The sequence below is a fragment of the Eretmochelys imbricata genome, chromosome 15 (assembly GCF_965152235.1).
Source record: "Eretmochelys imbricata isolate rEreImb1 chromosome 15, rEreImb1.hap1, whole genome shotgun sequence".
Taxonomy (NCBI): domain Eukaryota; kingdom Metazoa; phylum Chordata; order Testudines; family Cheloniidae; genus Eretmochelys; species Eretmochelys imbricata.
Window position 1 is genome coordinate 2,020,692 of NC_135586.1, and position 15,974 is coordinate 2,036,665.

At 47.9% G+C, this 15,974-nt stretch overlaps 1 protein-coding gene across 4 annotated transcripts in view; it reads left to right on the plus strand.

Annotated features, from left to right (window-relative positions):
* AP1B1 (adaptor related protein complex 1 subunit beta 1) overlaps positions 1-15,974 on the plus strand; it is an 83,173-nt gene that overhangs the window by 29,393 nt on the left and 37,806 nt on the right. For all 4 annotated transcript variants that reach the window (XM_077835407.1, XM_077835410.1, XM_077835408.1 and 1 more), the window contains exons 4-7: positions 7,792-7,927; positions 9,120-9,365; positions 9,568-9,758; positions 13,325-13,546. In XM_077835407.1, the coding sequence (XP_077691533.1) occupies positions 7,792-7,927; positions 9,120-9,365; positions 9,568-9,758; positions 13,325-13,546 (795 nt within the window). The remainder of the gene's footprint in view (positions 1-7,791; positions 7,928-9,119; positions 9,366-9,567; positions 9,759-13,324; positions 13,547-15,974) is intronic.

The following is a 15,974-nucleotide window of genomic DNA, read 5'->3' on the forward strand; positions in this document are numbered from 1 at the left end:
AATCTCTAAGGATGAAGATGCCACCACCTCCCTAGGTAACCCATTGCAGTGCTTCACCACCCTCCTAGTGAAATAGTGTTTCCTAACATCCAACCTAGACTTCCCCCACTGCAACTTGAGACCATTTTGCTGCTTGTTTTGTCATCTGCCACCACTGGGAACAGCCGAGCTCCAGCCTCTTTGGAACCCCCCTTCAGGTAACTGAAGGCTGCTATCAAATCCCCCCTCACTCTTCTCTTCTGCAGACTAAACAAGCCCAGTTCCCTCAGCCTCTCCTCTTAAGTCATGTGCCCCAGCCCCCTAATCATTTTCGTTGCCCTCTGCCGGACTCTTTCCAATTTGTCCACGTCCCTTCTGTAGTGGGGGGACCAAAACTGGACGCAGTACTCCAGGTGTGGCCTCACCAGTGCCAAATAGAGGGAAATAATCACTTCCCTCGATCTTCTGGCAATGCTGCTAATACAGCCCAATGTGCCATTGGCCTTCTTGGCAACAAGGGCACGGTGCTGACTCATATTCAGCTTCTCGTCCACTGTAATCCCCAGGTCCTTTTCTGAAGAACTGCTGCTTAGCCAGTCGATTCCCAGCTTGTAGCGGTGCATGGGATTCTTCCTTCCTAAGTGCAGAACTCTGCACTTGTCCTTGTTGAACCTCATCAGATTTCTTTTGTACCAATCCTCCAATGTGTCTAGGTCACTCTGGACCCTATCCCTACCCTCTAGCTTATCTACCTCTCCCCCCAGCTTAGTGTCATCAGTGAACTTACTGAGGGTGCAATTAACCCCATCATCCAGATCATTAATAAAGATGTTGAACAAAACTAGCCGCCAGGACCGACCCCTGGAGCACTCTGCTTGATAGCAGCTGCCAACTAGACATGGAGCCATTGATCACTACCCATTGAGCCCAACAATCTAGCCAGCTTTCTATCCACTTTGAAGATGCTCTTACATCTATTCCTAGCAATCCTTCTTCCCGGAACAACCTCTCATGGTTGAAAAATCCAAAGCGCTCTCTCCAACACCACCTATGTAACCACGCCTTCACCTCCACAATTTGACGGTCCCTACCTGGGCCTTTTCCTTCAACAGGGAGTATGGACGAGAACACGACTTGTGCCTCAAACTCCTTTATCCTTCTTCCCAGAGCCACATAGTCTGCAGTGATCCGCTCAAGGTCATTCTTGGCAGTATCATTGGTGCCCACGTGGAGAAGGAGGAAGGGGTAGAGGTCCGAGGTCTTGATCAGTCTCAGCAAACAGTCCGTTACATCCTGGATTCTAACTCCAGGCAAGCAGCACACTTCTCGAGTCTCCCGGTCTGGTCGGCAGATAGACGTCTCCCTTAGGAGGGAGTCCCCGGCCACCACCGCCCGTTTCCTCCTCTTGGGAGTGGTGGGCATGGAACCCCCATCCCCAGGACAATGCATTCAATGGATTTGCTGGGGTATGCATGTTAGCTTAAAACAATGAGAGAACTGGCCAAGTAGACAGGTTTTTGAGAGAGTTAGGTGTCTGAGTCTTTTTTTTTTTTTCTAAACTCTGCCCAGATTCAATCCTGAATTGTTCTAGCCTCATTCTGCTGTAAACTTAGTGGCCTAACAAGCTTTTTTAGATGTAACATCGTTGCAAGGGAAGACTCACTAACAATCAAGTGGATCTGGGCTCTGCTGCAGCAATAGCAAAAGCTGAGCTTGTGTCCATTCATCCAGCTCTGATGCTGTCAATGGGCTCTTACACAGGGCTATTACTCCATACAACTTACCTTGCATACTGCAGCTCTAGAATATTTTAACTCATTCACTAGGATCAGAGACATAGAAAAATAGACTTTTCTAGCTGCACTCTGCTAGGGAACTGTTACAGCTCTGGAATTCAGTGCTGTCCTTGTGAAGCTGTGTTCCTGATAAGAAGGGTACTGTGTAAAGGGAAGTGTCTGCTGTCTCGCTTTTTCTGTTCTGTCTTTGATGCAATGAAGTTTCCCTTCAACACCGTGGAAAGCTGTGACTATACAATCTTTTTGACTGAGCGTCCTGTCATGTCTGAACAGCCATTGGATGATTACTTGTGGTGCAGGTACTTTGTTCAGCACATAGAGTTTAGCTCTTAAAAGAATTTACTCTTCACTATGAAATTGGCTGTGTTGAAGCATGGTTGCTCAACATGGCTGCAGGTGGAGGAAAAGCAAGTCTCCGCACTTACCTGGAGTCACATACAGTTTTTAAAAGAACCATGGTTATGTCTACAGTACAAAATTATTTCAAAATTATTCTATTTGAATTTTTGGAAGTGATTTTATACATTGGGTCTTGTGTGTCCCCACTAAAGCGCGTGAATTCGGCGGTGTGTGTCCACAGTACCGAGGCTAGCATTGAATGTCAGAGCGGTACACTGTGGGTAGCTATCCCACAGTCCCCGCCGCCCAGTGGAATTGTGGGTTAAGCTCCCAGTGCATGATGGGGCAGAAACATTCTCCCGGGTGTTCCTGGGTGTGTGTCGTCAGTCGCTCCTCCCTCCGTGAAAGCTATGGCAGACAATCGTTTCGTGCCTTTTTGGCGTGCAGACGCCATGCTGCTTTCAGCAGATGGTGCAGTACGGTGCACTGCTTCTCTCCTGATAATATGAATCCACCTCGCATTTCCTCTCGTCTTTCTATGTAATTCCTATAAGTATCTACTCTTTCTCTTCCTCATTGACTGCTTCCACTGCCAACTCTGCTCGGTCGTCGTGAACTGAGCAGCACAGCTTCTGCCGCAACTCTGCTCTCCCGCTCTTGCCGCGCTACCGAGCTTCTCCACGTTGTCTGTCCTGGGCTCCCGCCGCCGTGAAAGCTACAGAAGACAACCATTTCCCGCCTTTTTTTGGCTATCGTGAACTGAACAGCACCTCTTCCGCTGCCACTCTGCTCTTCTACGTTTCGCGTCCATTTTCCAGGATTACCCGTGCAGGCGCCATAGCGCAGCAAGCATGGAGCCCGCTCAGATCTCTGCTGCAGTTTTGACCATTGTAAATACCTCGCGTATTATCCAGCAGTGTGTGCAGTACCTGCAAAACCGGGCGAGGAAGCGACGACAGCGCCATTACTATACTGATGAGGACATGGACACAGACGTTCCTAGAAGCACGGCATGTGGCGATTGGGAGATCATGGTGGCATTGGGCCAGGTTCATGCCGTGGAACGCCAATTCTGGGCCTGGGAAACAAGCACAGACTGGCAGGACAGCATAGTGTTGCAGGTATGGGATGATTCCCAGTGGCTGCGAAACTCTTGTATGCGTAGGGCCACTTTCTTGGAACTTTGACTTGCTGTCCCCTGGCCTGAAGCGCAAAGACACCAAAACGAGAGCAGCCCTCACAGCTGAGAAGTAAGTGGCCATAGCTCTGTGGAAACTTGCAACGCCCAGTCAGTCAGGAATCAGTTTGGAGTGGGCAAATCTACTGTGGGGGCTGCTGTGATGCAAGTAGCCAATGCAGTCATTGACCAGCTGCTATCAAGGGTAGTGACTTTGGGAAATGTGCAGATCATTGTGAATGGTTTTAATGCGTTGGGGTTCCCTAACTGCAGCGGGGCGATAAACGGAACGCATATCCCTATCTTGGCCCCGGAACAGCGGGGCGGCCAGCACATAAACTGAAAGGGGTACTTTTCAGTGGTGCTGCAAGCACTGGTGGATCACAAGGGATGTTTCACCGACATCAACGTGGGATGGCCGGGAAAGGCGCATGATTGCATCTTCCGGAACTCTGGTCTGTTTGAACAGCTGCAGGAAGGGACTTACTTCCCAGACCAGAAAATTACTGTTGGGGATGTTGAAATGCCTATAGTTATCCTTGGGGACCCAGCCAACCCCTTAATGCCATGGCTCATGAAGCCATACACAGGCCCCCTGGACAGTAGTAAGGAGCAGTTCAACTATAGGCTGAGCAAGTGCAGAATGGTGGTAGAATGCGCTTTTGGACATTTGAAAGCGCGCTGGCGCAGTTTACTGACTAGGTTATATCTCAGCATAACCAATATTCCAATTGTAATTGCTGCTTGTTGTGTGCTCCACAATATCTGTAAGAGTAAGGGGGAGACGTTTACGGCGGGGTGGGAGGTTGAAACAACTCACTTGGCGACCAATTTTGCACAGCCAGACAACAGGGCTATTAGAAGAGCGCAGCAGGGCGTGCTGCGCATCAGAGAAGCTTTGAAAGCTGGTTTCATGACTGGCCAGGGTACAGTGTGACAGTTTTTTCTCTTGAAGTTACCTGCTCTCTATATGTATATATGAAAGGAACTAAAGTCACAATTGCTTAAAACCATTCTTTATTATTTGTTGCACAACACATTGAGAGAAATCAGAAGGTAGATCAGGGGAGGAGGGGGGGTATTAGGTTAAGGAAATGGAGGAGGAGGGAAGAACAAGTCCAGAAACCAAATCAAAATTTCGGATATTCCAGCTTTCTGCTGCTTGTGCAGCCCTCTGGGGTTGAGTGTGTGGGTCCCCGTAACCTCCCCGCCCGTGGTCTTGGGCACCTGGGTGAGGAGGCTAGGGAACTTGGGGAGGAGGGAGGGCAGTTATGCAGGGGCTGCAGTGGCAGTCTGTGGTCTTGCTGCCTTTCCCGCATTAGATCCACCATACAGTGGAGCATGTCAGTTTGCTCCCCCATGAGCTTGACCACAGCATCCTGCCTGCTCTCATCGTACGCGTCCCTCCTCTCTTCGTGTTCATGTAACGCTTTACGGGACTCCGCAATTGTTTGTCTCCATGCATTCAGCTGGGCCCTATCAGTGCGGGAGGACTTCATGAGCTCGAGGAACATGTCGTCCCGAGTTCATTTTTTCCGCCTTCTAATCTGGACCAGCCTCTGGGACGGAGTAGATAGGGGCCGCGTTGAAACATCTGCACCTGTGGGAGGAGAAAGAGGGAGGGTCGTATTTTAAAAGATACATTTTAGAGAGCAAAGGGGGCACTCTTTCTCAGTGAAACAGGCAATTCACAGTACGCAGCACATGTTCTTTCTGTACAAGGTCACATCTTGCCTCTTATACGGAAGTGCCTGCCACTTTGGTGTGAGTAAGCCATCACACGCGGCCAGGCAACAGAATTCAGCTTGCAGGCAGCCGTGGTAAGCCCTAGGGGCATGCGGGGTTCTGCTTCTTCTGCATTCATTTCAATGCTTTCAAACTGCCGGGTCCCCTTTCCCACAGCAAGCAAAGCCTGGTGGATTTGCCATATAAAAGGAGGGCCTGCAGGCTCTCTGGGATGATCGCTTCATACAACACCCCCTGCCCCCGCACCCACCACATGGCTGTGATGAGGCTCTGAGCAGGGATGAGCTCTTTAAACTAAACACTAACAGCCCAGCGTGGCTGGGTTTCCCCCCACTCCCCACTGTGTGGCTCTGATCAGGCTCTCACTCACCAGAAGTGCCTTCTCCAGGCTCATGGTCCGGGAGCCCGCCTTGGGAGTGGGGGAGGCTGTTGGCTCCAGCGTTAAGAATAGTTCCTGGCTAGGGGGGAAAACACATTCCCCACTTGCCGCCTGTGCACTGTCATCGTCGTCCTTCTCCTCTTCGTCCTCCAATAACTCATCCTCCTCGCTCCATGCAACTCCCCCCTTGCAGGTGTCCACGGACAGTGGTGGGGTAGTGGTGGCATCACCCCCCATAATTGCATGCAGCTCATGGTAGAAGCGGCATGTATGGGGCTGTAACCCAGAGCGCCCGTTCGCCTCCCTGGCTTTTTGGTACGCTTGCCTGAGCTCCTTGATTTTTGTACAACATCATTCTGTGTCCTTGGAGTAGGCTCTTTCCATCATGGCCCTGGAGACTTGAGCGTACGTATTCGCGTTTCTTTTTTTGGAACGTAGTTCTGCCATAACAGATTCATCTCCCCAGCGTGCGATGAGATCCAGTACCTCCCGTTCGGACCATGCTGGAGCTAGTCTGCAAATCCGGGACTGCGTGGTCGCCTGCGATGGTGGACTGTGCTAATGGTGACCAAACAGGAAATTAAATTCCCGGGGCTTTTACTGCCTACCTGGCTAGTGCATCGGAGTTGAGTGTTGTCCAGAGCGGTCACAAGGGAGCATTCCGGGATAGCTCCCGGAGACCAATAACGTCGAATTGCGTCCCCAGTACCTTTAACCCGAAACTGCGATCTTGATTTTAGCACTATTCCACTTGCCGAGGTGGAGTACAAAAATCGGATTAAAGAGCCCTTTACATCGAAAAAAACAGTTTGGTCGTGTGGACGGAATCAGTTTTATTTTGAATTAACTCTGCTAATTCCAAAATAACTGTGTACTGTAGACCAGGCCATAGTCCACAATGCAGATTTAACCTGGTCAGTTTCATAGTGTAGACTTATTCTAATTGCTGGAGTCACTGATAAATGGTTTTCTGGATTTCTTTTATTTCAGAACATCAAACAAATTTTTAGGGGAAGGGGGGTAAAAGAAGGGGAAATGGCTACTGAATATAAAAGTGAGGACAAAGTCCCAGAATGAAACAACAAATACTTTAAAAAGGGAGACCGCTAATGAACAAGTCTCTAAAGGGAATATCTGCTAAGCAGTTAGCCTGGAGCCTAGTAGAGAAAGCACAGAGGTCGAACAAGGAGTGTGGCTTTAAATAGAGGACAAAGTATGTATTTGATATCTACTCTCTTCTGTATGTGCTACAGAGCTGTGTAGCTGTCTGAAGATCATCTGAGGGAGATTCCAAAAGCCACTAATAAAGAGTTTCCTTGGCTATCTTACGTAAAATTGATGTAGGTTTCTTTAATTTAGCGTTCAGAGTAGCAGCCGTGTTAGTCTGTATTCGCAAAAAGAAAAGGAGTACCTGTGGCACCTTAGAGACTAACCAATTTATTTGAGCATGAACTTTCGTGAGCTACAGCTCACTTCATCGGATGCATAAAGTGGAAAGTGTAGAAGATCTTTTTATACACACACAGCATGAAAAAATACCTCCCCCCACCCCACTCTCCTGCTGGTAATAGCTTATCTAAAGTGATCACTCTCCTTACAATGTGTATGATAATCAAGGTGGGCCATTTCCAGCACAAATCCAGGGTTTAACAAGAACGTCTGGGGGGGTAGGAAAAAACGAGGGGAAATAGGTTACCAAGGTTACCCCCCAACGTTCTTGTTAAACCCTGGATTTGTGCTGGAAATGGCCCACCTTGATTATCATACACATTGTAAGGAAAGTGATCACTTTAGATAAGCTATTACCAGCAGGAGAGTGGGGTGGGAGGAGGTATTGTTTCATGGTCTCTGTGTATATAATGTCTTCTGCAGTTTCCACAGTATGAATCCGATGAAGTGAGCTGTAGCTCACGAAAGCTCATGCTCAAATAAATTGGTTAGTCTCTAAGGTGTCACAGGTACTGCTTTTCTTTTTAATTTAGTGAAGGTCTATTAAGACTGGATCAGCTTTCAAGTAATTGGAAAACCAACTTTGCAACCAAAATTCCAGGGTAGAGCATTCTGGGGTGCGGAAGATGACCCCAAGCTTTATCCGTTAGGGACTGCTTTGTTGAGCTTATGTTTGTGGAGATCCATGAAGAAATCCAGATGTTGGAATAGCTCCTTCAGAGAAATCAATGGAGTCTCACACTTAGGTACAGAAAAGGTTTTGGAAATACTGTGGCAGCTGGGAGGGCCAGAGAAGGTGATATGTGACTGGGTACATGCATGCCTCTGATTATAGAAATGAAAGTTGAACATGCCTCAGCTAACTCTCTCTCCTTCCCCTGTCTGAGTCGCAGTGGGATAGTTTATGCTGACACTCTGTGTTTCAGTGCACTCTTCCCAGATGTGGTGAACTGTATGCAGACCGATAACCTAGAGCTGAAGAAGCTGGTCTACCTGTACCTGATGAATTATGCCAAGAGCCAGCCAGACATGGCCATTATGGCTGTCAACACCTTCGTAAAGGTGAGATGGGAGTGCTGCTTACGGTGGCAATGTACACCTGCGTCGTGGAGGGCTCAAGCTTGGTTTGCCATGTGTATCCAGAACCTAAATCATTTAGCAAAGACCCTGACTGAACTTCCACTCCTCCTCCTCAATGAGCTTAGTATTGCTCTTCTAGGGGAGGAGGAAACGGGACACCCATCACCCAGTCCACCCTTACTTGTGCACCATATTCCTTCAGTCCTGGGCTTCCCTTTTCACTACTCCACTTAAGAACTTAATCCTGACCTGGCAGGATCTCCCTATGAGTGGGAGTTCAGTCTCCATGTTCATTGAGTGTTCCCCTCACATCATTCCTACACACTGCATTTGATGGGAAACCAGTATGGGGCATGGAAAGCCTGCAGACTAAATTGCCACTTAACCAGCTCCAAAGAAGTGGGCGCAGGTTGGGTTTCTCAGCCTTACCCCTCTGGTCTTGGGTAAATCAGCTGTGATTCCCTGGGGCTTGAGCACTGGATGAAGAAACTAAACTTGGCCTTTATTTTAGCTCAGAAGAAATACTTCCATGGCAGTTGTACTTCTGTTATCCTCTCCTAAATGGAGGAAGTTCTGTCCCCTCCACGAGCCTCCCATGGCTAATGTCTGTCCTGGACCATCAGCAGAGTTCACCAGTAAGGATGGCTGCAGCTGAGAAGGTCTTCATGTTCTTGCTGTAGGAGTCTGCAGCTGCAGATTGAGAGTGTGTTGGGAGCAAAGATGCTGCCAAAGCAGAATTTTAAATGGTTTTGGATTTGCTAGTTCTAGTTCATGTTGGAAGCCGAATACCCTTTGTGTAGGGGTGACTTACAGGTGAAGAAAAGGGTTACACTTGATGGCTTTTGCAGAAGGAATGTAAGCACTTGGCAGAGTTGGCATTCAGGTGACACCTAATAGGTATCTAAATGAGAAATGTCAACATCCAGACAGCTAGCATTAAGGGGTTAATATCTGCAATGTGGCCCAGGCTGTCAAACTCATGTTCCTGAAGTCCTAAATCCATACTGAAGCACCTAAGGGTGACCTGATCTTAACACTCAATGCATGGCACCACTGGAATTCAGATCACTTTCATTTGGTTCCTAAATATGTACTAAGAGTTTCAGCCCCCCAAGCCTGAAAACTGTGGCCCAAAGAAGTGACTGGAATCTAACTTCCCTTTTTAACCCCGTAGGACTGTGAGGATCCCAACCCTCTGATCCGGGCTCTGGCTGTGCGGACAATGGGCTGCATCCGGGTGGATAAGATAACAGAGTATCTCTGTGAGCCCCTGAGGAAGTGTCTGAAGGATGAGGACCCCTATGTGCGCAAGACAGCAGCAGTCTGTGTTGCAAAGCTTCATGACATCAATGCTCAGCTTGTGGAGGACCAAGGTTTCCTGGACACACTGAAGGACCTCATCTCGGATTCCAACCCTATGGTGATTGTTCTTTTCGGCTTTCATTCACTGCTCTATGCTGTCTTCCTCTCTTCTTCTCCAGAAATAGAACCTAGATTTCCTGACACCCAGGTCCCCATCCGCTATCTCCCGGCAATACTGCCTCCTTGCATGTATGTGACTATGAATGGGAAGGTGTTAGACATGCAAAATGGATGTTAATTGCCTGCCTGTCCTCTCTCAGGTGGTGGCTAATGCAGTAGCAGCCCTTTCGGAAATAGCAGAGTCTCACCCAAGCAGTAACCTGCTGGACCTGAACCCTCAATCTATTAACAAGCTGCTGACGGCCCTGAATGAGTGCACTGAGTGGGGCCAGATCTTTATCCTGGACTGTCTGGCTAACTACATGCCCAAGGATGACCGGGAGGCACAGAGGTGAGGAGGTCGGGGGAAGCTGTGGATCCCGCTGTTGGGAGGCCCGGAGGTGGGGCCGGGTGGAAGGTCTGTGGATCCTGCTGTTGAGTTGCTGGGGCATCTGGACATTAGGGATCCAGAAATCAGGCTGATTGGCTAATGACTTAGCATATTTAACATCCCTGTGGGGGGAAGAATGCCGCACAGCCCAACACTGGGGCATTTAATTTCAGAAAAGGGAACGATGCAAAAATGAGGAGGTTAAACAGAAATTTAAAAGGTACAGTGACTAGAGTCTCTACGTAAAAGAATATGCCCCTCTGCCATGTACATTGGCCAAACTGGACGGTCTCTGCTTAAAAGAATAAATGGACACAAATCAGACGTCAAGAATTATAACATTCAAAAACCAGTCGGAGAACACTTCAATCTCTCTGGTCACTCAATTACAGACCTAAAAGTGGCAATTCTTCAAAAAAAACTTCAAAAACAGACTCCAGCGAGAGACTGCTGAATTGGAATTAATTTGCAAACTGAATACAATTAACTTAGGCTTGAATAGAGACTGGGAGTGGATGGATCATTACACAAAGTAAAACTATTTCCTCATGTTTATCCTTCCCCGCCCCCCCCCCCCCCCCGCCCCCACTGTACCTCAAATGTTCTTGTCAACTGCCGGAAATGGTCCACCTAGATTATCACTACAAAAGGTGTCCCCCACCCCCACCCCGCTCTCCTGCTGGTAATAGCTCACTTTAAATGATCACTCTGGTTACAGTGTGTATGGTAACACCCATTGTTTCATGTTCTCTATCTATATAAATCTCCCCACTGTATTTTCCACTGAATGCATCCGATGAAGTGAGCTGTAGCTCACAAAAGCTTATGCTCAAATAAATTTGTTAGTCTCTAAGGTGCCACAAGTCCTCCTTTTCTTTTTAGTGACTAGAGTGAAATCCCTGCAAGCTGCATGGACACTTTCAAAGACACCATAATAGAGACTTAATTTAAATGTATACCCCAAATTAAACACAGTAAAAGAACTAAAAAAGAGCCACCGTGGCTCTACAACCATGTAGAAGAAGCAGTGAAAAATAAAAAGGTATCTTTTAAAAAGTGGAAGTCAGATCCTAGTGAGGTAAATAGAAAGGAGCATAAACACTGCCAAATTCAAATGTAAAAATGTAATAAGAAAAGTCAAAAAGGAGTTTGAAGAACAGGTAGCCAAAAACTCAAAAGGGAATAACAAAATGTTGTAGGTGACAAATCTGAGGAATTGTCACAGATTGAAGTGTCACGAGAGGTGGTTTTGGAATTAATTGAGGAACTTAACAGTAACAAGTCACCAGGACCAGATGGCATTCACCCAAGAGCTCTGAAAGAACTCAAATGTGAAATTGCAGAACTATTAACTGTGGTTGGTTTGTAACCTGTCCTTTAAATCAGCTACTGTACCCAGTGACTGGAAGATAGCTAATGTAATGATAGCTAATGCCAATATTTAAGAAAGGCTCTAGAGGTGATCCTGGCAATTACGGACCAGTAAGTCTAACGTCAGTACCAGGCAAATTAGTTGAAACAATAGTAAAGAATAAAATTATCAGACACATAGAACATAAATTGTTGCGCAAAAGTCAACATGGTTTCTGAAAAGGGAGATCATGTCTTACTAATCTCTTAGAGTTCTTTGAGGGGGTCAACAAACATGTGGACAAGGGGGATCCAGTGGACAAAGTGTATTTAGATTTGCAGAAAGCCTTTGACAAGGTCCCTCACCAAAGGCTCCTACGTAAATTAAGTTGTCATGGGATAAGAGGGAAGATCCTTTCATGGATTGAGAACTGGTTAAAAGACAGGGAACAAAGGGTAGGAATAAATGGTCAGTTTTCAGAATGGAGAGGGGTAACTAGTGGTGTTCCCCAAGGGTTAGTCCTAGGACCAGTCCTATTCAACTTATTCATAAATGATCTGGAGAAAGGGGTAAACAGTGAGGTGGTAAAGTTTGCAGACTATATTAAACTGCTCAAAATAGTTAAGACCAAAACAGACTGTGAGGAACTGCAAAAAGATATCACAAAACTAAGTGATTGGGCAACAAAATGGCAAATGAAATTTAATGTGGATAAATGTAAAGTAATGCACGTTGGGAAAAAATAACCCCACTTACACATACAATATGATGGGGGCTAATTTAGCTACAAGTAATCAGGAGAAAGATCTTGGAGTCATCATGGATAGTTCTCTGAAGACATCCACGCAGTGTGCAACAGCAGTCAAAAAAGCAAACTGGATGTTAGGAATCATTAAAAAAAGGGATAGAGAATAAGACGGAGAATATCTTATTGCCCTTCTATAAATCCATGGTATGCCCACATCTTGAATACTCCGTACAGATGTGGTCCCCTCATCTCAAAATACACTGGCATTAGAAAAGGTTCAGAAAAGGGCAACTAAAATGATGAGGGGTTTGGAACGGATCCCATATGAGGAGAGATTAAAGAGGCTAGGACTTTTCAGCTTGGAAAAGAGGGGATATGATAGAGGTCTATGAAATCATGAGTGGTGTGGAGAAAGTGAATAAGGAAAAGTTATTTACTTGTTCCCATAATATAAGAACTGGGGGCCACCCAATGAAATTAATGGGTAGCAGGTTTAAAACAAATAAAAGGAAGTTCTTCTTTACTCAGCGCACAGTCAACCTGTGGAACTCCTTGCCTGAGGAGGTTGTGAAGGCTAGGACTATAACAGAGTTTAAAAGAGAACTGGATAAATTCAGGGAGGTTAAGTCCATTAATGGCTATTAGCCAGGATGGGTAAGGAATGGTGTCCCTAGCCTCTGTTTGTCAGAGGGTGGAGATGGATGGCAGGAGAGAGATCACTAGATCATTACCTGTTAAGTTCACTCCCTCTGGGGCACCTGGCATTGGCCACTGTCGGTAGACAGGATACTGTGCTGGATGGACCTTTGGTCTGACCCAGTATGGCCATTCTTATGTTCTTAGTTTCTTGAGCTATATGGGACCTACACGCTTCTTTAAATGAGTAGACCATATAGACCACATCCCTCCAGTGCCAGGTCTTCCTGCAGAACCCTGGTTTTTATACCCTGGCCAGTGCAAGGAGTAAGTATCACTAGTTCCCTGGGGCATATCTCTTCCTGTTCTTTATCTGAGAATCCACTGTTATGCTGTTCTGTTCTGTCAAGGAGACCTAGACTCTGCTTCTTCCTGAGTGTGTTTTGGCTTCTAGGTCACCTCGAGCGATGGCTCAGAAGTGGCATGAGATACTTTTCTTTGCTGGCTGAGTTAGTTCACCAGCACTGGCAGTGAGGGCTCAAGTTTGGGACCCTATCTCTGATCCATTGTTGGGTTTGCCCCTCCAGCAGTACTGTGAGCCCAGATTACTTTCAGGGCAGCAAAGCATGAAAGAAATGGTTGAAAGTAGTCCCTAATGTGAACCAAATACTGGCACAGGCTTGTAACCTTGGTGGTACTTGCAAAGTTTTGTCTTAAGGGTTAAAACTCTTTTCTATCCAGTGGCTTTGTATTTGCCTTTCTTGTTCTCCCTTCTCCCCGCACCCCTCCCAGCATCTGTGAACGGGTGACGCCCCGGCTGTCCCATGCCAACTCTGCTGTGGTCCTGTCAGCAGTGAAAGTGCTGATGAAGTTCATGGAGATGCTGTCAAAGGACCTGGATTATTATGGCACCCTGTTGAAGAAGTTGGCTCCTCCTCTGGTCACGCTGCTCTCAGCGGAGCCTGAGCTGCAGTACGTGGCTCTCCGCAACATCAACCTCATTGTGCAGAAGAGGTGAGATGCAGCTGTCTAATGCTGCAGGGAGGCAGGGTAGGGAGGCATAGTCGGCTCCTCCTCTATGCCAGGCCTGGCTGGCCTCAGGCAAACCCTTCTCCCTGCTCAGACCTCAGCAGTGGGGCCTTAACTACCCAGGAATCGAATGCCCTGAATATAAATTACTTTGTAAGCTACGCAGCAGAACGCAATATATGTGGCCCAGCCCCTGTTGTGATAGTTCAGTTACAGATGTACAGCTTGAGCTTTCAGAGCCATCAGGACTGACAATCGCTGGCATGGGCTTGCTTTAAATCCCAGTAGAATCCTGCCTCTTTCCTCGGCAGTGTTGGAATCCCAGAGACTCTCTGAATCAAGAAATGAAATGGACTAGAAACTAAGGGTTTGTCTACGCTGCCATCACAGGATGCCATTGCAGCTCACGGGGCAGAGCCAAGCTCTGACTGAGCTATTCCCTGGAGCAGGGAAGCCACTAAAGCACAGGCTGTCATGGCTTCACTGTGGTGGTATCTGAACTAGCCAGATCAAAGCTAGGTCTGAACCAGCTCTAATGACACCCTGTGATTGCAGTGTAGATATATCTTTAGATACAAGCGTCACTCTCCCAGTGAAGTGTGTACTGTTGGTTGCCTTCTCATGCTTTATGCTGTACACGATACAACTGTCAAATTCTTTTTCAGTTATCAAATGTCTAATGACTTAGGGAAAAATCATTTTTGTGTCGCTCTTTAAAACGTAGCTGTTCCTTTTCAAAGAAAGGAATATCTGAAAGCGCCCTTTCCTGCTTCATGCAACTTCTAAAATCTGCCTATGTCCAATGGGGCATTACAGGCTACAGGTATGTAGACAGCGTCTTCCTTACAAGTTCTACAAGACCAACCAGCCACTGTAAACCATAGCTAGATGGTGAGTTCTGTCCACCAGTGGTTAAGGGAGAGTCCAGATCAGATGTTTACATTTCTTTCCTAGCCATTATTGCATGTTGAAATTAGAAGCTTCTTCTGGAAGTGGAGAGCAAATAGAACTGAGAAAGGCGGGTCAGCTAATAGGTTGTTAATCTAAAAGCTAGTCCCATTCTCAGTTTGGAGAGGACTGATGGTCTAGTGCAGGGGAGCGCAAACTTTTTGGCCCAAGGGCCACATCTGGATGGGGAAATTGCATGCAGGGCAGGGGGTTGGGTGTGGGAGGGGGCTCAGGGCAGGGGTGCGGAGTGAGCAGGGAGCTCAGGGTAGGGAGTTGGGGTGCAGAAGGGCTTCGGACTCTGGCCCAGTGCTGCTTACCTGGAGCCGCTCCGGGGTGACAGCGGCGCACACTGCTGCCAAGGCAGGCTCCCTGCCTGTCCTGGCCCTGCTCCACTCCCAGAAGCAGCCGGCACCACGTCCCTGCAGCCCCTGGGGGACGGCGGGGCAGAGGGCTCTGTGTGCTACCCTTCCTTGTGGGTACATCCCCTGAAGCTCCCTTTGGCTGCGGTTCCCCGTTCCGGGGCAATGGGAGCTGCCGGGGGGCGGTGCCAACAAAATAAAACCACGTCCGTGAGAGGCATAGAGCTTTTTGCAGCAAAGTTAAAGCGAGAAAGCATCAATGTAGATGCTGCTGTTCATTATGTCGCAGTAACTGGTCTCCCCCAGTATCCCACAATGCCCACCGTGACTGTCCTGCTCACTGTTCTGAACTCTGCTGCCCTGCAGGCATGCACCCCTCCCCTTTCAAAGGTCCAGGAAGCTTTGACATTCCTCAGCATGGAGAGCCCATATGCTGAGCATGCAGCTTCCAGCAGCAAAACAGTCCAGGCCGGAGAGCCTTTGCTACCTTGGTCTGTGGGCTGAGGAGGATGTAGGAGAACTGGGAGGGAATCTCAGAACCATCCTCCTCTCCCCAGCACTAGGAACACAGCGGCAGGCAGAGGAGGCTGCTGCAGCTCAGGGATAAGAGAGAGACTGTAGAGCTGTGTTGAGCCAGGGAAGGAGGCGGGGGCTGAAGTGAGGGTGGGTGTCCCCCTCCCCCTGCCTCAGGATTGGTTGGTTCCCGCTGCTGTCTGAACTTAGAGACAGCATGCTGACACACTCACGCTCCCACAACACACATGTACTCTCTCTCCCCCCACATACACACACGCTTCCTGTCCCACACACTTCCCCACCACACACGTCCGTTGAAAAGCAGCTGGCAAGGCAATCTAGTAGGATGCCCATGGAATGATGGGTTCAGAAATCTGCATCATGTGATGCTGTACCTACTCCATGAGGCATTGCAAACCCTTCCCAAAGCACTGTGCAGCCAGTTAGAGTGGGACAGCTACCCACAGTGCACTGCTCTGTCGATGCAAGAGCTGCTAGTGTGGATGTGCTCTGCCAACACAAGGAGTATAATGTGGACATGCAACAGCGGTTTAATTAAAGCGGTTGCTGTATGTTGGCTTAACTTTTGT